This window comes from Phyllobates terribilis, unplaced genomic scaffold (assembly GCF_046119375.1).
Source record: "Phyllobates terribilis strain yellow unplaced genomic scaffold, ASM4611937v1 Scaffold_12__6_contigs__length_324123572, whole genome shotgun sequence".
Lineage (NCBI taxonomy): Eukaryota > Metazoa > Chordata > Amphibia > Anura > Dendrobatidae > Phyllobates > Phyllobates terribilis.
Genome location: NW_027362772.1, coordinates 155559511 through 155581309, shown reverse-complemented (window position 1 = coordinate 155581309; position 21799 = coordinate 155559511). Strand labels below are relative to the sequence as shown.

Below are 21799 nucleotides of genomic sequence, written 5' to 3'. Positions count from 1 at the left end.
ACAATATAATCCCCTAGTGGATTTTTGCCACTGGAATTTAGGGGGGCCCAAAAAGTCCTTTTGTCCATATGATAAGACCAGTACTATTAAAGACCCGCGATCGGTGGAGACTCCAGCCCTTAAAATGCTCAGTTTTTGCTCTTCTTCTATTCCCCTGAGTACGCAGGTTTGTTTTTTTTCAGTTCCAGAGATATGGGCCTTTTTATTTAGTGCTTCCTCACAGTCTCCTCAGGGGCTGCTCTGCATAATTACCCTGTGAGTACAGCCCCTTTGGTAAAAATCATAAAATTTTCCACTAAATAAAAAGGGCCATATCTTTGGAACCGTATGGCGGATTTAGAAAAAAACAAGAAGTGGAATACTCAGGGGAGAAGCGGGAATAAAATAATAGCAAAAACTGGATCATTTTAAAGTAGTGACAGGTCCTTTTTAAAGTTACACCACTGATACCTATGTGGCCTCAGGTGCCAGGCCATCGCCCCAATCAGCAAGCACTCCTACATCCGGCTTTATGCATCCTGTTTGATGCCCCTGAAGCCTGCTCTGCTTCACCTGACTTGTCTCTTTAAGTCACGAACCTTATATTAATTGAAGTTAGAACTGCGTAATGTTTCATTTGCCCTGTAGTGGCGCTGCAGGGAAGTTGAATATTCATTGCAGAGTGTCATCTTAGATTAAAGCTGATCAATCACGGATTACATTCTCGGACCTTTCTGACAAGGAACTGTCCAAACCTAAAAACCCTTTTAACTTAAAGAATCTCTAGCAAATATAAGTAGCTGAGTGAAAAGTAGAGTGTCACCAGTACTGCCATCAATACAGTTCACACAGGGCTTGTCATACAACTTTTAAAAAATCCTGTACATGAAATCTGTTGAGTACCTAGGGAAAAATCCTCAATCCAAATGTCTAGGTACAAGGAGGTACGAAAGTTGGGTGGTTGCCATGATATACGTATCTAGATTTGGATGACAGTTCACAATTTTCCTCTGCATTGGCTGCTTCCTACATCTGCTTGATTAGGACACAACTATGAACTGTGACAACAGCTTAACGACAGTGTCTAAAGGGAGTCTATGGAAGTCTGAAAACTTTTTTTTATTTTTTTTTACAGGTTCCTTTAGGATCCCTACTTTATGATTTGCACTGAAGCGCCCCTTGTTCACTATCACTGTGTTACGCACCTGTCTCAGCTCCAGAACCGGGCTCTGCTCCCTTCTCCAATGACCGCTGCCATTTGCTGTGCTCCACGTTGGGTTTCACAAGTTGCCTGGAGTCCCCTTGAGACATAATGACCTAAGGGCTTTTAAGGCCGATTCTGACATGCCTCTGTGTCTGAAAATTGTACAAGCCATGTGTTCAGATTCCTTGTTCTATGGCGTTTGCCACCATCCAGCTTTCTTCAGCTGCAATCTTCTCTGCAAACTAAATGGCACGGTGTCGGGATGTGCTGCAAAAGGCCCAAGAGGAGGGAAGTTTGTAGAGACAAGCTGTGGATGTGAAAAATCGTCATGGCATCTAGACAAGATGGAGGAGAAAAGAATGAGAATAACTCCAATCAGAGTAGAAGACATCACGTATAAAAAAAGTCTAAATGTTTTTTGTGATACTGACTACAGTACATCTCATCAGTACTATGTTTCTTGTATGGCCCACAGTCTAATGATCACTGGTAACAACAACTCCTAGTATCTCTCTACCATTGTTAAGGACATATGGGGAGTTGTAAATTTATGTGTTCGAGTATATATAACAGGGGCTGGCCTGACATTGCAAATGATCGCTGTACTAAGCTTGGTGATGTATTTATGTACTGGTGGTGGTTCTGGTGATGTATTCATGTACTGGTGGTGGTATTGGCAATGCAGTCATGTATTGATGGTGTTAAAATAAGGAAAGAGTTAATGTGTACAAGCCTGCCAAAACCTCATAGTTTGAGGAATTCTACTTCTCAAACAAAGACATACTGAAGGGGTTTCACTAAGCTGGGTGGATGTAGGGAGTGTCTGTACTTATTATGGAGCTATGAATTCTGTTTTTTGTTACTATTTTAGAAACACCTACATTTATGCATGAACTGTATGTATTCACTGAGCATATACAATAAAGTGCTCAAACCATTATTACGTGGAGATCTTTAGAAATCACAAGACTGTGTACTTCTGTTGGTCTCACCAGCACTGGAATGCGTGAAAACTACTCTGACGATGGTGATGTATTCATGTACTGATGGTGGTTTTGCTAATGTATTCTAATACTCATGGTTCTGTGTTCATGTTGATTGATTATTGTTTTGGTGATATATTCCTGTACAGATGGTGGTTCTAGTGCTGTGTGGGAGCCAAAACCAGGTGAGGAACAATCAGATAAAAGGTATAATAGAAACAAGAGCATCAATTCAGCATTTATCATCCACGTCTGGTTTTGTCTCCCACTCCTGAGAAAAAATACTGACCGAATACTGACCAAATACTGATAGTGGGGCTGTGGCCTAAAGGTGACTGTTGTGTTATATTCATGTACTATTGGTGGTTCTGGTAATTAGGGAATGTGAGAACACCTTGTATTTTGTAGTATACAGGAAGAAAAAGATTTTTTCACCACCAGGCGCAAAACAGTAACAATGCAGTGACATGACAAGAATCTGCATAACTAATCATATGCTAAATAGTTGCAAGTCAAATTTATGTATGAGATAGCCAAGATAATTGTCTATAAAATTATGGTAGTCTCACATTCAAAGCAGCAGTGGATGGTGAGGTATGGAGCCTGAAAGTCAAAAGTTCAAAACATTGTTACACTTTTGCTAATCAGTGTATTCATGTACTGATGGTGGTTCTTGTGCACGGTGGCGCAGTGGTTAGCACTGCAGCCTTGCAGCGCTGGGGTCCTGGGTTCAAATCCCCCCAAGGACAACATCTGCAAGGAGTTTGTATGTTCTCCCCGTGTTTGCGTGGGTTTCCTCAGGGTTCTCCGGTTTCCTCCCACACTCCAAAGACATACTGATAGGGAATGTAGTTGTGAGCCCCGATGCGGACAGCGACGATAATGTATGTAAAGCGCTGCGGAATATGTTAGTGCTATATAAAAATAAAGATTATTATTATTATTTCTGTACTGATGGTTATAGTTCTTTAGAACTAGCCATTCTTTTGCATGTTAGTAAAGGCAGACTGTGTGGCAAGGGGCTGCATTTTATACACCATGCAATTGTCCTTTCTGTTCTAGAAATCAATGGGCAAACCACTTCACTATACACACAAACACGCTGTAGTGTTGATTATGTAACGTCTGAGCAAATCTCAGAGGTCTAAGAAATAACTCAATTCTCAAAGTAATTTTCCTACAGTAAAAACGTGTGAGACAGATGATGGTGGATGTCCATCTGCTGCAGTAGTACTAGAAGTCCCAGTGCAAGTTTAGAACTATATCAATGCTTTTTGAAGTTCATCCTGATCCTCCTGGTTGATGAATAGACTAACAAAAGTGCTACAATGACTACTTGTGTAGCCAGACCAAGGCATATCTGATCTCTTTGGGAGGTATGAAAATACGAGTGACAACTCCATCATGGCTCGTTCTGCCAAAAAAAATTGTCTGAATGTTTCTCATTTCAAAGCAAAGGGGGTCTAACTTTAAAAAGTTCCAGTCCGCTTATCTAACATATCTATTTTACAAAATGCTTTAATACTGAAGTTCTCCTGCGCCCCCCCCAAAAAAAATTCTGCAATATCTTTAATTAGAACTTTGATTGTGCTGTTCCTCTGCCATTCATCCTGGAAATTTGCCCTGCTAGTTGTGCTGGAACTTGCAGTTGCCCCAGTTTTTAGACCTCCCCTATAGGGTATGCTTAGGCATTGTTGTCTTTTTTTGCATGATTGTCACTCTCTGGGGGGCTGTATCTCGTTAACAGCAGGCTACGTGCCTCCTTCAGAGTGGAAAATGACCCTAATACTTGTGTAGGTGGTATAATCCTCTGTTGGCACTGGCCTGACCATTTCGTGGACCATTTGTTGTTGTGATGGGTGTGAGCAGGGGAATCTGCCATAGTCCGCTCCACAGGCACATAGAGACTGTGCAGTTGTGGCATGAACACGTGGAGCCGTATTAGTAACTGACTGTTCTCCAAAAGAAACAGGAGAGAGATCCGTTCTGGGATCTTCTGACTGTATCACCGATTGCCGCAGCTGTTGTGGTGCTGAACATAACCCTGCTGGATCGTCACCACAATGCCAACATGTGCTGCCAGCTTACGTGGCATTAAAGGGGCTGCCTGCCTTAGAATACACACTTTCAAAAAAAATACTCATGGAAAATCAGGAATTAGTAAAGGAGGGTTCCCTGTCCAACACGATTAACTATTATCCACAATGAAGATACTCTGCAAAGAGCATCACTTAAAGGGTAACTGTCGTTTTAATTTTTTTCTTCCATAAATTAGTATCACATATGAAAATAAGAAACTGTGTAATATATCTTATGAGGGAAATCAGCTTCTTTCGCCTTCTGGAATGATCATTCATTCTCAATTCACGTTAAAATGTGTTTTCAGACTTGTCCATTACTGAGATAGGAGATAACAGTTGGTGCTCATAAAGTTCTATGGAGAACTATAACTATCGTTTCAGGAGAACTATAACTATCGTTTCAGGAGAACGTGTGTCGGCCTCTAGCTCCTCCCCCTCCATAGGATTTTAAAAGCACTAACTGTCATCGGTTGTCACAGTAATTAGAAAATCTGTCTTCACGGAATACAGGTTTTACTTGTGAATTAAGAATGAATGATCGGAAGCAGATTTCGCTGATAAGATATATTACAAGAGTTTCTTATTTTCATGTGTACTATTGATATACAACAAAAACTGAAATGACGGGTAATCATTAAGGCCCCCATATATACATGCGATAAAAGTCGGTCAGACCCATCAAATACGTCAGGATCAGCTGATCATCTGATGTGTATGTGGGCCTCCCAGCCGTCCTCCAGCGGTTTATGTTGGGTAAGTGGAGGATCAGGAGGTTGGAATTCAATTACCCAATCCTTTTTGTCCAGCGGGAAGATAAACAGAGCTGAGCGTTACTTTTACACGTGTCCTGTTTACTCACTACACCCCGGTCTGCTAAACTTTGTTGTCCTCCCCTTCGGGCATTGCAGATGGCCCAGCATGATCCCATGTAATCTTCTGGCTGGGTCTATATAAGGCCTTCCAAGATACACACCTGTGTCTTAGTATTAAGCCGTCTGCCCGCGGCTTCCAGTCCCCCGGCTACCCGTCTGCCCGCGGCTTCCAGTCCCCCGGCTACCCGTCTGCCCGCGGCTTCCAGTCCCCCGGCTACCCGTCTGCCCGCGGCTTCCAGTCCCTCGGTTACCCGTCTGCCCGCGGCTTCCAGTCCCTCGGTTACCCGTCTACCTGCGGCTTCCAGTCCCTCTGCTAAAACATTTTCCGAGTGCCTCACCCGTCTTCTGCACCGACACATGTGGCCTGAGTGCCCACCCGGACCTTAGGCTTGGAGGATCCACCTCACCAGGTAAGCATAATAGTTACTGCATATAGGGGTGTCAGGAAAAATGGCTATCCAATGTGAAGGGCCAACTTTACTCTGGAGGACCTGACACATCCATGCATTGATTATTGATTTTAGTGCAAACTTTGTAATACTTCATTTATCCCGGGGGGGCACTGTAGGGAAATTGAGGCTTTAGGAGTCACTGGCTGGTGAGTCTCCATTACTTTCATAGACACATGCAGGACCACTTCCCCTATAAGTAACTGGTGGGCTTTGAGATCCAGATCTGATATGGCAGCCCCACATAATTGCTTTTGTCCATGCGCACCCCTCCCAAACTGATTCCAGTCCTGCAAGCCAGGCTTCCATTCACAATTATAAGGCACCTTCTTTTCAGACACCAAGGAGGTCCGATCTGAAATTGTAGCCAAAAGATGGAGGAGCAATGAATAAATAGCCTGAGAACTAAAAATAGATGGAAAAAACTTTGCAGGCTTGTAAAGACTTTCTCCAGATGCCTCTACTGTGATGGATTACATGTAGACAGCAAAAAATTGTAATAATTAAAATAAATACAATTAAATAACAAAAGAAAAATTACATGTCCCAGCATGAATTACACATAGAATGATAATATTATCATACTTGCCAATGTCTTGGTAGATAAATTAGGAACGTTTACGCCCAAGAGCACCCGTAAGCCGATTGCGAACACTCGCTTTTGGGAGAGGTTACGTAAACCATTCCTGTTCAGACCAGGACGTGCCCAAATTTGCTTCCAAAAATTCAGAACTGTTGGCAACTATGTATGATAAATAACACATGGTAGGTGGGGGGCTTCAGTGCCACAAATTACACCACTGGGCAACCCAAGTAGAAGCGATTTGGTTCATATAGCAGGACAGCGGCAAGGAACTCCGACGCACACCATGATTCGTGAAAAATTTTGGTAAGTATACCAATGGTGGAGTTCCCTAGAGGGAAAAGGAGAGAGAAGCGCTTTCTGAAAGTAGTATGATTAGAATTGTTAAAACCAGCGATAGGGAATTTGCTCACTTGATGAAGTTTTGCACATGGCCAAAACTCCAAAATCACATACCAGATCCAATAGGTGCAGCCGAGCTGGTGTACTGTTGGAAAATCCTCCAAAGGAATCCCGGCAGTGTTAAATTAAGGTGGAGATACAGTTGAATGGATAAAAGTAGTGCCAAAATAAAATAAAGACCATAAAACAATGCGTTTCGCCTGTATCCAGCCTTCCTTAGGTGTTACCTGAGGAAGGCTGGATACAGCTGAAATGAATTGCTTTTTATGGTTTTAATACATTTATTGTGAATGGATAAAAGTAGCGGCAAAATAAAATAAATTAAGACAATAAAACAATGCATTTCGACTGTATCCAGCCTTCCGCAGTTGACACCTGAGGAAGGCTAGATACAGCCGAAACGCGTTGCATTTTATAGTTTTAATACATTTATTTTGGCACTACTTTAATCCACCAGGGCGCCATTTACCTGCCATCTCCACCTTGAAGTTAGTTAAGCAGAAGATGTGCCACGTCATGAAGTTTTAAGGGCCCATTAAGTGGCTGAGGCTCTCATAATGCTTGGCAGAGGATCGCAGGCACAGTTGTGAACACTGCCCTAGTTTAGCTGTCACAAAGGATTAAACTGGACACCAATCTTTTTGTGCATCTCTATCCAGTCTTTTATAAAGTCTGTCAGTATCTGTGTGTAATCAGATCTTGCCCCTTATTGAGATATTGGGGTACAGGTCAAAAACGTAGAAATGATAGTTGTCATCAAGGGGAAAAAAAACCTTACAGGAGCTCACACTGACACTGTATGTGACACTGTGTGACTCTGGGTCTGCTGGCATGGTCCTGGCTTTATGAAGCCTTGTTCCTACACTCGCTGCATTCCAGACGACAGATGGTTGAGCTAAGAATAAATTGTGCCCCACCCGGTACAAGGCTCGGCTGCCACATAGACCCTCTTTGATGAGACTTTTGAATCTCCATTGCAGTTTATTTATGTAGGAAGATAGCTAGAGTCCGATTTCTTAAAGGGGGCTTTCAGACCAAGCAAGGTTTGGAGAGCCAAGCTCTAGAGATAATCTGACCGTTTAGGCTGGCGCTTTTATTTTTACAGTAAAAAGCCATATTGGTATTACTATACATAGATTATTACTCTTTGGAGTCCTGGTTCCTGGGCTGATGTCCTCTAGAATCACACCTGTGACAGGTGCAGGACCCTTTAATATCCCACAGGATTGAGGGAAGCTGAGGAGAGGTAATCCCTCAGTGTTCAATTAGGCTGCATATTTGTCCTCCAAGTGTTGCAGACTAGTACACTGTAGGGGGCTGATGCAATAGGTAATCAGCAGGCATTACACAAATTAACATACAACAAGGGTCAATGGACAGTCTCGCATGAAACAATGTCTCATGTCAAATAGACTGCTATTTTAGGGTTTAAGAAAGCATGAATGAACCAACCATTTGGCATTAGTGCAATGCCCTCTAAAGCAAAAAACAAGACAATCAAAAAAAAAAAAAAAAAAAGATAAGTAATGAGTACACCTCAAATGCAATTTATTAACCCCTTTCCGACGTAGTATGTAATAGTACGCACCACGTCGGCATCCCCTGTTCAGCGCGGGCTCTGGCGCTGAGCCCGCACTGAACCGGGCACATGTCAGCTGATTTATACAGCAGATATGTGCCCGCAACAGCCGCGGGTGGAATCGCGATCCATCTGCGGCTGTTAACAAGTTAAGTGTCGCTGTCAATCTCTGACAGCGGCATTTAACAGCACCACGCCGGAAGCGTGTCACTTATCCCGCCCATCGGTGACCCCGCCACATGATCGTGGGTCACCTATGCATGGGCATGACAACCCGGGGTCTGCAGCAGACCCCTGTGGTTGTCATGTAAAGATTGCTATGAGCACCACCTAGTGGTCGGCGCTCATAGCACATGAGCATTTCTACTACATAGAGGCGATCTGCTCATCGCCTTTATGCAGCCGAGGCTATCGGACTGCTGCTGCTTCTAGTCTCCTATGGAGACTATTGAAGCAAGCAAAAAATTGGAAAAAAAAGTTTATAAAAATATTAAAAAAGTTCAAAAAATATAAAAGTTTAAATCACCCCACTTTTGCACCATTCAAAATAAAATAAAAAGTAAAGCCCACATACACATAATTGGTATCGCTGCATTCAGAATCGCCCGATCTATCAATATAAAAAAAAGAATTAATCCGATTGGTAAACTGCGTAACGAAAAAAAAATTCCAAAACGCAAGAATTACGTTTTTTTGGTCGCTGAAACATTGCAATAAAATGCAATAAAGGGCGATCAAAATATCGGATGTACCCCAAAATGGTATCAATAAAAACTTCAGCTCGGCGCGCAAAAAATAAGCCCTCACCCGGCCCCAGATCCCGAAAAATGGAGACGCTACAGGTCTCGGAAAATGGCGCTTTTTTTTTTTTGTTGTTGTTTAGCAAACTTTGGAGGTTTTTTTCACTACTTAAATAAAAAAGAACCTATACATGTTTGGTGTCTACGAAGTCGTAATAACCTGGAGAATAATAATGGCAGGTCAGCTGTAGCATTCAGTGAACGTGGTAAAAACACCCAAACTGTGGAATTGCATTTTTTTTTGCAATTTCACCGCACTTGAAATTTTTTTCCCCCTGTTTTCTAGTACACGATATTGTAAAACCAGTGATAGCGTTTAAAGTACAACTTGTCCCGCAAAAAATAAGCCCTCACATGGCCATATTGAACAAAAAATAGAAAAGTTCTGGCTCTGGAAAGAAGGGGAGCAAAAACGGAAAATGCTCCTGTGATGAAGGGGTTAAGCTAAACTAAGTGTATCATGGCTGCTGTGGTTGACAAGGGGCCCACATTACTTTCAGTCTACCCCTAGTTCCCATCCCAAAATATATAACTCCCAAAAACACCTCTAATGCGCAGCCATTGCAAAAACAGACCATTGATTTTAAAGAGCTGTGTAGTACTTCATTTATCCTTCAGGGGCGCTGTAAATTAAATCAACACTTGCACAGATTCAAAAACAAGTCCATCGATGGAAAAATCTAAAACCTACGCATCTCATGGTGATACAAATCAATTAATTTTTTTTTACAAAATTCAGATTTTTTTTTTAAGCCACTAAAATAATGACAAAACCTTAAAAGTTTGACAACGCCGTAATTTAACTTACCCTGAGTGTATTGTTGCCGGAAGTCATCTTTACTGCGTAATGAACGTTGTAAAAACTAAACTCCAAAAAACTACAGCGGAATTGCAGGGTTTTTTTTTTTTTTTTTAACAATTTCACCTAAATTTGGATTTTTTTTTCCATTTTTCAGTACATTATATGGTAGAGTAAATGTGTCATTCCAAACTACAGCTCAACCCACAAAAAAAAAAAAAAAAAACCCCAAGCCTTTGAGCAGCTATGTTGATGGAAAGATAACAAAAAAAAAAGTTCAAGCTCTTGGAAAGAAGACGGAGGAAGAATTGAAATGGCAAAAAAAAAATTGGCTGCATCGTTAAGGGGCTAAAGACTGTTCAAGTTCAAGTTGCAACAACAGCAAAGCAGTTGTAACAGTAAAGTTGCAATGGAGTCAACCTTATCTTCGGGTCACTCAGACCTGCTCTAACTTGACAGAGGCTAAACTCTACTTATATGACACTGTGGACATATGGAGTACACAGGAGAATGGGCGATTCTCACCCATGGGAGTATCTTTCAAGAGGGGGCCAACACTAACTATCCCTTTAAATTCCTCCAGTCTGCTCAGTTCACAGCACTTCTGAGGCATCAGGGCACCATCTACTGGTTCAGCAGTCAATGTAGCCCCCCATAGCCCACACTGACCCTGTAATGGCTTCCTTCGATGTCTCACACAAGCAGTGCAGGGTCAGTGATTGACTGCAGCGGTGATGTGAGCGTATATCTAAAAGAATGTGGGTCCACTTTTCTTAATGCGGAAACCCTCCCTTTAAGGGTTAATTACTAAATCATGCAGCAAATAGTATAATGATATAGTAGAGTTGTAGAGTAACAGATTGAATATCTATTAATACATAAGAAAAGAAAAATACATTCAATTCCTATTACTCCACGATTCATCACAATAATTGGAAGACCCTGAGGCCAGATCATACATAGAAAGTACGGAGCTAATCCAGGGATCCAAGTTCAATTTGGATCAAATTTTGATTTTTGGGAAAAAAAAAAATGCTGCTCTGTCTATACAGATAAGTTTGGAAACTGATAATATTGTTACAACAATTATAATTTGGCTTAAATATACACTTCTAAAAAGCCAAATGAGGTGAATCAGACACCTAATTTGATTGTATACATATGTCTAATTTGCAAATTATGTAGTTTATGGATTACTAGGTATTGGGTGAAGTAGTCCTGTTCTTGCCTTTGTGCAATTAAACTACAAAACATGGTATATAGCGCCACCTAGTGTATTTTTCTCATCCGCAAATTCAAAATTTAAAATAAAAAACAACCTATCCCCAATTTTCAGGGGCTTTCTTAGGTTGTAAATATTGATTCTTGATAGCTAGATAGAATTCCAAAAACTATTTGGGCTGATGCAAGATGAAGTGATCATATGGGATGAAAAAATATTGTCCGAAATACAAAGTAGAGGTCACATTATCCCTTTCAAGTGGGATAAGGTGGCACATAGGAAAAAGATATATTGTGTTGGATAAAGTGGAAATTCCAGACCTCTTAAATTCAAGTTTTTGATTTGACCAGAAGAATGGGAAGTGGGTCACACAATCGTCCAACTAATGGGCACGTAGAAAAGTGGGCAGCATACCACAATCGCCCTAATGGGGTTCCAGCCGTGTCGACACTGGTTCGCGTAACATTGAAAGGTGCAGTGGATGAAACATTGCTACAAACAGAAACTTCCGTTGCAATCAAAATTATTCAGCCTCCATTTCAAATTTGGTTTAGTAGCAAAATTTACACTTGTTATTTGCAACAAACCAATCAAACAAGAACAATTTTAATACTTCAGCACCTCTAATGTAACAAGTTTCTGGAAATTCAGCACAAAATGCCACTTTTACTGACTGCTGCGGTCTCCGAGTTATTCAACCCCTTCATGACAAGCGATTTTAGTACTTAGTAGACCTCCCAATTCATCAGAACATTCTGTCCCTGGAGCTGAAGGCCAAGACTGGGGAGAGAGGAGCATCTGTACAGGTTTGGGCGTGTGATCTAGAGTCTGTAAAAACTGGGGTTCTAGTCTGGAATCTTTAAGTGGAACCTGTCACATGAAGAAACGCTATTAACCTGCAGATATTGGGTTGATCAGCAGGTTAATAGCATTCTGAACCTGCCCGGCGCCCCATATCTGCAGGTTATTAGCGGTTTTTCACAAGACAGGTTCCCTTTAAATGGAGGTAGACTAATCTGAATTCTAGGATTTTTAAAGGTTCTGACTTGGAGTCTATGAACCGGGGGACTGGTCTAGAGGTCTATTCTAGGATTAGTATTTATTTATACTATTTAATAATATTTTTGCATCTATTTAGAGGGTATACATACACTGTATTTAGGTTGTCTGGTTGGAGTGCGCTATTAGTTTGGGACTCTGGGAGACTCTATATTTGTTTAGGGGGTCTGGCATCTATTTAGATGGTTAGTCTTGTTTGCAATTTGTGTTACAGGATGGCGTCCGGTATGGGATCTGTGTGGTTTTAGGTCTGTACATAGAGTCTGGCCTCTGGTCTATATGCAGGGGTGGTTTGGTCTGGGGTCTGTTCCTAAGGGGCTTGGGTCTGTATACAGGAAAGGGGTCTACATAAAGGGGGGAGGGGTTCTAGTCTGGGGGTTTACTGTGTCTTTAGCATTCTTGACATTTCAGAAAATTTAGGAGTTGCACAGAATAAGGGGAGACCTCCCTGTCTCTAGAAAAAGCTGGCGATTATAGGTGCCTGACATTGCTATTTGTCCATTTATCCTGTTCCTCCGATTTGTCTTACAACAAGGAGCGAAATCTAGTCTAGGATCTGTACGCCAAGGCTCTGATTTGGGGTTCTGTATTTATTTAAAGACTTCTTTTCAGGGGTTCTGGCCTGTATTGATTTTGCGGTGTGCTAAAGAGGTAATACGTACCATCTTTGAAACGGCCATTAATTCTCAAATATGAACAAATGTGCATTAGATGTAGGGTCTAGTGTACATTGAGAACTCTTCACAATGCTGTTTTTTTATATATAATATGTTATTGATCCTCCGTAGACAATTGCATTATGAAGACTTGCTATAGAGGAGTGAGACCTAATGCAGGAGGTCACATGTAGATTTCATTATTATTAATGACTGTGATCCCTAGAATACTGAGGAGTGGCAGGTTACATGTCTCACTGTTCCATCCTGTGTCCCTGTCTGCACATTGTCATGTAAATGAGGAGTGTTCTATCTCCATGACAACAGGAAACATAACATTCCACAGGTTCAGCCTCTATTCTGGACCTCTCCTAGCTGCACACGCTCATCTATTGCTCGGTTCCTTGGAGTTTTTATGTGTTTTTAATAATGGGTGTAGAGCGGAGGCAGGACTGGCATCTCACCAGTACTGGCGTTGGCCATGACTACAAATCTCCGGTGTCGTTCCCACCTGCACATATCAAGGTAATGTGAGTGGCAGTGGATAATAAGCCGGGTTTATAGAACGCTTGATGTGTAGCTTGTTGTAAGGCGGTAGAGGTTGTATGGCCACCACAGATGTATCAATTTCATTATCAATCTGATTATAATCTGACCATAAATCAGATTATACATGATCAGTGTCAATCAAAACTTATTCTGGCAGTCAGGAAATGTATCAAGCGTGTGATCTCGTAGAGTTTAAACCCTGTTTATGTCTCATTTTATGGCCTCTGTTTGACGTATATGCCAGGAAACGCACCCAAAATGTGTTAAATAGAGGCTGTGACAGAAGCCTAATAATACCATCCACTACCATAGACAAAAATGAGATCTTATACATTTTTCCTGATCAATCCGTTAAAAAGTAACTAAACTTAATTTTATTATTTCATTTTTATTTTATTTTTTAAATAATTTTGCCCAGCATGGAAAGTTATGAAATGTTAAAGGTCACTTTATTAGAGGGATTTGACTTCAATCCTGTAAAAAAAAAAATGTAATTACGTTTCTAACCCCTGCTTTTGCTCAGTCTATTTTCCTGCCTTTAGCTACATGGATATCAGAACGTACTCATTTGGAGCACAGATGATGGCAGTGATAGGTCAGCTCAGCACCTGTGTCTCACTAACTTTGGGGAAAAGCTTCTGCAGGAAATTGGATTGCTACTTCCAATAGGTGGCGCTATAGAGTACAAGTCCTCTTTTTCTCTGAAGAGGCAATTTGCATATCTGATAAGGAAAACACTCAAAGGTGAAGACAGGAGCTGAGCCTTCACTGCCATCATCTGTACTCCAAGTGAGGTATTTCTGATCTAAATAATTAAATAAAATGGGGACAAGCTGGTGCTGAGCTGACCCATCATTGCCATCATCAGTACTCCGAATGAGTACTTTCTGAATGCAGATAAAGGAAGGATAATAGACTGGGGAAAAGCAGGGGTTAGGTTAAGTGCACACGTAGCGTTTTTGATGCGTTTTCGCTGCGGTTTTTCGCCGCAGAAATGCAGCGAAAACGCTATGTAATCCATCTTCCAACTATTGCAATGGCAATCCTGATGTGCTATGCACATAATGCGGAAATTTCCACTCAGGATTGCCATTGCGAAAAAAAACGCAGCATGTCCATTCTATGCAGAGTTTCCCACCCATTGACTTTAATTGAAACGCAGCAAATCTGCAGGTATAATATTTATACCTGTGGATTTGCTGTGCTTCAATAAAAGCCAATGGGCGGTGAAACGCTGAGGAAAAGGTGCGGATGGTACCCGGATCGGCAGAGGAGGAGTACTACTCCCCTCATCCAACCGCCGCTCATGCTGATAAACAGTAAGAGCGGCGCGGCTGAGCGGAGTAGTACTGTCCTCAGCCAAGCCGGGTACCACACGGTGTAAAAAAAAATATTTTTAGTATTCATTAAAATACTTTATTCTGGCCATGTATTTACTGAAAAAGCGGCGACCCACTTTACTACGCGGTTATTAATGGAGGCATCTAATAGACGCCCTCCATTACTAACCTGGGCTTCACGTCAGCTGCCAATACAAGGCTGACGTGAACCTCAACCCCATTCGCTACCGCTACAGGTCACTGGGAAGAGCGGAGGCTAAGAGCCAGATCTGGCGCATCTTATGGATGCGCCATTTCTGGGACTGCTGAGGGGTGATATTAATAGCCGCGGAGGGGGCTAGTATCCATGGCTCCTTCCCTGGCTATTAATATCAACTCGCAGCTGTTTGTTTAGCCTTTTCTGGTTAGATTTTATAGGGGGACCCTACGTGAATTTTTTTCTGGGGTCCCCCTGTAATCTAGCCAGTAAAGGCTAAACAAACAGCTGTGGACTGATATTAATAGCCAGGGAACATTGTTGGCTAATGGCCCCTTCCCCGACTACTAATATGAGCCCCCAGCAGTTGGCTTTCCCTCTGCTGGTTATAAAAATGACACGGGAACCCACGCCATTTTTTAAAAAAAAATTTAGGCTCTGTGCCCACAATTCGGACGTAGCAGCTCTTTGGACGCATAGTTTTGATACATACTAAATGTTGCATTCTATTGAACGCTGGTAAATCCACGTGTTCACTGAACCATGCAGATTTATCGCATTCAATACATTCTAGCGGTCAAATTTATGTTGTGGAGACTAGCGACTCCGCAAGAGAATTTGACATGCTGCGGTCCTGAAAGACGCGCCGCATGTCAGTGTCCACGGGTGATCCTCAGCCTCAGATGCATGTATCGTGGATATAGGATTTCTAGAGATCCCATCCACTATACTGTAACATCTGGACGCTGTGGGTTTGACGCTGTATAAACACGCAGCGTCAAACCAGCAGCGGCTCCTGATCGTGGCCACGTATCCAAAATCACCCGCAGCATGTCAATTTCTGTAGCAGACACGCTAGTCTCCGCTGCCGATTTTGACCGATTGAAGGGTCATTATATGCGGTGGATTCACATGTACCGACAGCAAAAGTGCGGCATTAGAACAATGCGTTTTGGACGCAGCAAAAATACGCAGCGTCCAAAGCGCTGCTTGTTGCTGTTTGTGGGGACGTAGCGGCTAACGAAACAGCTGTGAGCTGTTAATAATGGCCAGGGACCATATTTGCCTAATGGCACCTTCCTAGGCTAAAAATAGCAGCTCACAGCTGCCCCAGAAATTACATGAATGGAAATGCTAATGACATTGGGTGAATGGGATTAGCTAACACCTAGCTCTTTTGTTTGATGATGACAAGGTGTCAATAAGACCATTTCATCACTAAACCTAATTAAAGTAAAGTAAAGAGTTAAATAAACACACAGACATAGAGCAAACACTTTATTTGAAATACTACAGACACATTCTTTAATCATTTAAATTAACCAATATACTCACCCCAGTTTTGATGGTAATCCAAGGATTAAAGCAATGTCCCACCAAATACCTTTATTTATCTCCAAAAAGCAGTCATTGATGTACAAAAACGCTTAAAAAAAAAACGCATTAAAAAAAACGCATAAAAAAACTCGGCAAAACCACACGGTTTTCCGCAGCATTTTTCCTGCCAAGGAGATGCAGAAACGCAGCAGAAATTTCAGCTTCAAATCCTGAACGTGCGCACATAGCCTTAGGAAGATACTTGCATGCATTTTTTAAATGAATGAATACAAATCCCCTAATAAAGTGATGCGCAAAGTTTCATGCTGGACAAAATAACAAAAAAAATTAAAAAGTTTACTTACTCTTCAAAGAGATGCCATTATAAGCTATGGGTGGTAGATGCCACAATTAATCATCAATTTAATAGATCCTTCACCCATACGCTATAATGGCATCCCTTTATCGGATGAAAAGTCCATAACGTATTCGCCACCAATAGACTCCCATGATAAAAAACATATGTTATTTTTAATAGATTCTGCAGGAAGGAATAGTGTCGTCTAGTACATTATTCTATACCTTTTGGCCTCCATCTGGCATTAGAGCCCTATGGACACGTTTAGCACTTTCCCACACTAAATGTAGGGTAAAAAATGTGATGTGAATCTCGTTCTTGGCTGAAAATTTGCATGCAAATACTATATCATATATGGCCTATAAGTACCTGTATATCAAAGTTTGCAGGGTCCAACCACAACTATAAAAAAAATTGCAATTCTTTTGACTGTCTACCAGGATTGCTATAAGTGACTGGATCACTGATTTTTTGTTTTGCCTTACAGTCAATGATAGATTGCAATACATTTCCTGATCGCTGCCATTTTTTGCCTCATTTTCCAGTCCACCATCTCTGAGCCTCTTCCAGCAACACTGCGGGAACTAAGCGAAGCCACCGCCTATGATGAACTGATAAATACATTTGAGACGACGACTGGAAGCACTCACAACCGGAAATATTGTGGGGGCACCCTGTCTCAGCCCAGTCACCCCATCCCCGCACCTCATTGGAAGGTTCATTATAATAAGGATTTTTGGGATAAGGTGAGAAAAGTCATTTCACAAAGTTCTTGGTTTTTGCTTGTACAAACTGTCTAACCGCAGGTCAGGAGGGTTGTGCGAGTTGAGAAAAGAGATCTACTTTTCTCCATGTGCACATCGCCTTACTAGTTCTAACTATGAATTCTCACATAATAAGAGATCGCGCTTTTTCATTACCTTCACAGTTGAAACTAAGACCTTGGAGGACTCCATTGGATCCAAAACACCAAAGCAGTGAGATGAAAGCAGAATTCAGGGGGCGTCCAGCTCAACCTACCATCACTAATTTCCATGCAGGACCTCAACCCTTCTCTCTGGAAAATCACATAAATAGAGGACCGTCACAGGTTTGTCTATGTTCACATTGCCTTTTTTTTTGGCTTCTGTTATTTGTATCCATCGACAAAAGATACCAATCGCAAACTCAGCCTCAAGTAGAAGTAAATGACGTCTATCACCCCAACATGACTGTTCAAACTAAGCACAAACGCTCAGTGAAACCTTGGTGTACCCTTGGTGTGGCCAAGTAGTTCACTGGACCTTCCCTCCTACATATTTTCCATCTATCTTTGTCCTCCTTTTCCTTGATTGGCAACTCTGACTATACTATAGACAAAGGACAGAGATGAATGGAAAACAAGTAGGTGAAAAGGTGCACGGAGCTGCTCAGCCATGCCAAGGGTGCACCAAGCTCCTGTGCTTGGCTTGAATAGTCATTTTGTGCTGACAGACTCCCTTTAAAATGAAATCTGCAAGCAAGAAAAAGGAGGAGCTGCAATTGACACTGATCATCATTTGTCTATTCTTGCACCATATTTTAATCAGCCATTTATCATATATTTTGAAAATTCAGGAGCAGATCTTTAAAATCTCTGTTGCAATTTAGGCGATAGTGGCAACAACGGAAAACAAGGCTGTATCCGGAGAACCATTCTACGTAACAGACAAGGGGGTCTTGAGCTTGAACGACATATATGCATCCACTACAGCTCGGGACTTCCGTGCATTTACAGCGTAAGTCTAAACCTCTATCAGCACAACATGACTGTTCAAACCAAGCACAAGCTCTCGGTGAACCCTTGGTGTGGCCGAGTAATTCATTGCACCTTCCCTCCTACATATTTTCTATCTATCTCTGTCCTCCTTTTCTTTAATTGGCTACTCCGACTATACAATAAACTGTATCCGGAGAACCATTCTACCTAACAGACAATGGGGTCTTAAGCTTGAACGACATTTATGCATCTGCTACAGCTCGGGACTTCCAGGCATTTACAGCGTAAAGCCCCCGTCTCACATAGCGATATCGCTAGTGAGATCGCTGCTGAGTCACGGTTTTGGTGACTCACCAGCGATGTCGCTATGTGTGACACTTTGCAACGATCAGGCCCCTGCTGTGAGGTCGCTGATCGTTGCAAAGTGTCCTGGACCATTTTTTGGTCGTTGGCCTCCCGCTGGCCAGCACACATCGCTGTGTGTGACCAGCGGGACCAACGATCTGGCTGGTAACCATGGTAAACATCGGGTTACTAGGGGCACGCGCGCACTTAGTAACCCGCTGTTTACCATGGATACCACTCTGCTACGGTGCACGGAGGCTACCGTTCACCTTAGCAGAGTCGTATCCATGATAAACATCGGGTTACTAAGTGCGCGTATGCCCCTAGTAACCTGATGTTTACCATAGTTACCAGCCTGCTCCTGCTTCAGCAGGCTGGTAAAGGGAGCAGGACATCGTGGAAAGATTCTTTCCACGATATCGCTGCTCCCCTGATCGCTGGTGAGCCTGCCTGTTTGACAGCTCACCAGCGATGTATTAGCGATGCAGCAACGATCCCTGACAGGTCGTATCGTTGTCGGGATCGCTGCTGCATCGCTTAGTGTGATGGGGCCTTTAGTCTAACAACCACGAGTGAGACAGAAGTTATCTGATGCTAGAGAAAAGGGTGTAAATTACCCAGAAAACAGCCTCACTCTTATCTGTGGGCTGTGCCTTGTATTGCAGCCATGGACATGAGTGGAGATGATTGTCCATCGTGGCTCCCTCTTGTTGACCAAGTTGATGGAGATTTAGGTTACATCTTCAGGGTCTACAAGGCTTTAATGCAAAATCGGCTGATCTTCTGCACTCCCATTAAGAATGAAGTAAGCAAAGTTGTGCATGATCAACCACCACTCCATTCACAAGGGGATCTTCAGAGCACAGGTTCTTGGGATCAGTCCAAGTTCCGGGTCCCAGAGTTCGTTCACCCAAAGTCACACAGATAGATAGGGGATAAATTCCAAACTTGATACAACATTTTAAGTGGCAGAGAAGCCCAAAGGGACCATGTTGTGACAACTATCTTTGCATCCAATATATCCCCGTTAGATCCCAAAGCATCACTGAGGCTCTTTCACATGTCAGTGTCTCCGGTACAAGTGGTGACAGTTTCCACACGCACTGGAGACACTGACGCACGCAGACCCATTCAAACGAGTGGGTCTGTGCACATCTCAGTGTGTTTTCAAGGACCGTGTGTCCGTGTGCTCCACACAGAGACAAGTCCGATTTTTTGCAGATACACGGTCGGCAAAACGTCCCACACGGATGACATCTGTGTGTCATCCATGTGACACGTACCAGCGCCTGGGAATAAGTGCTACAGTTAGCGCTGTTCCCAGGTGCCAGGTGCTGAATGCTGCCCTCATCATGGTTCCCTGCCGGTGCTGCGATCAGCATCAGCAGGGACAACGATGAGGGTAGTGGTAGTCTGATCCCGCAGTGTCCCCACCTGTAAAAATAAGAATAAAATAATAAAATCCATGTAGTCACCTCTCCTAGGTGTCCCCTGCTGTAATACTCTGACCGCTGACGCCGGGGAGAATGAGCCGCTCCGGAGCTGCGCTCAGTGAGTGACAGGACACCGCTCCTGAGCTGCAGCTCATTCTCCCCGGCTCCTTGGCAGCAGCGGTCGCATGGATTACAGCGGGGGATACCTAGGAGAGGAGAGTACATGGATTTTATTATTTTATTCTTATTTTTACAGGTGGGGACACTGTGGGAGTAGACACTACTACCCTCATCACGGTCCCTGCTGGTGCTGATCACAGCGCCGACAGGGAACCATGATAATGGTAATGTTCAGCACCGGCTCTAAGGAACAGAGCTAACTGTACACTGATTCCCACGCGCTGGTCTGTGTGATCCTGATGCAGCACACGGTTGCCACACATGTGACACACTCGGACACGGATATCTCCGGTACCTGTTTTTCCGGTACCGGAGATATGCAGACGTGTGAAACCGGCTTAAGAGTCTGTTTTTTGTTTATAGGGTTATTCCCATCTCAGCCTTTTAGGAATGGCTCCGTCAAGGCTCTGAACACTGGAGGTGAAGCTACAGAGACAGCTAATTTACTCTGTTTCCATAACTCTCATTCATTTTGGTTGGGGGTTACGGATGAATCGTAGCTCAGCCATTCTCTACCATCTCTAAACTCCACCTCCAGTGGTTATATCCTGGACGGAGTCTTACATATAAAGGGCTGAGATGTACGAATTTGAAGGTTATGTAGGAAGTAATCAGCTCCAGTGCTATTTATATTAGTCCCAATGACAACCATTATTTTTGCTAAGTTGTATTGGTTTTTATTGTCTTCTACTTTTCCAACTCAGGAAAGAACTTGAAGGCTATCCGAAAAAAGATATATTGACATATTGGCAGGCGGAGGATTACCCTAAGGCCTGGGGACACGGCCTGAAAGAAAACCCTATACCGAAGGAGAGTCAACCAACACTTCCACATCCACCTCCAATGAGGGACACCCTTCAGTTTCCTATCGCCACTAAACTGCCACGTATACCACCACGTGCACAATCTGTCCCACACACAGGGCTAAAATCCTTGGCACAGGAAAGCTACCAGTGGCCACTGGACGTCAAGAGGTCACAAGATGTCTACTACCCCCTAGAATGTCCCTGGACCAAACCAAGACAGGGGCCATTGCCAGAGATCATGTCTGTTCCTAAGATGTATGAAACAGAATACGAGACATATGGTAGCGAGAGGCCAGTTGCGGTGTGACAATAAATGACCTGTAATAATGTTTTAAAGGGTTATTCCCAGAATTCAAAGTTATTGATGGGGTTGCGGAACATTTACTGATCATTACTGGAACCCCCAGCGATAATGAGATCGGAGATCTGCAGATTCCCTTCTTGAATGGTGCATGCTCAAACTCTGCTGCATTCATTGTCTTTGCCGTCCCGACCTCCACCAGTCCCATAGACAATGAATGGAGCAGAGGTCGAGCAAGTACTCCTCCTCTCCATTCAAGACCGGGCTCTGCAGGATCGATGGGGTTGAATGAGTCAGACCCCCAGTGATGAGTAATTATCATTTATCCTGAGGACAGGGGATAACTTTAGATTCTGAGAATACCCCTTTAAGGTCGAACACTCTGTAGCTTTATCATGGAAATAGCGCTTAGTGCTTTCTCTCCTTGTTGTTAATTTAATTAGACCCTTAACTTAAAGGGGTTGTCCAGCAAAATAAAACTACTCATTGAGTTTAAAAGGTGATTTAATGGCAGCAACTAATATACTTTCTTTTACAAGTGTGCCCTGATTTCTTAGTTTCTGTTATG

At 42.7% G+C, this 21799-nt stretch overlaps 1 protein-coding gene across 1 annotated transcript; it reads left to right on the top strand.

Annotated features, from left to right (window-relative positions):
- Nucleotides 1-12989: 12989 nt before the first annotated feature.
- SAXO3 (stabilizer of axonemal microtubules 3) lies at nt 12990-21438 on the top strand. The gene is made up of 5 exons (XM_073657787.1): nt 12990-13193; nt 16974-17174; nt 17357-17518; nt 18058-18185; nt 20829-21438. Exons 1-5 carry the CDS (start codon nt 13098-13100, stop codon nt 21235-21237), a joined length of 996 nt encoding a protein of 331 aa, XP_073513888.1. The 5' UTR covers nt 12990-13097; the 3' UTR covers nt 21238-21438.
- Nucleotides 21439-21799: the final 361 nt, after the last annotated feature.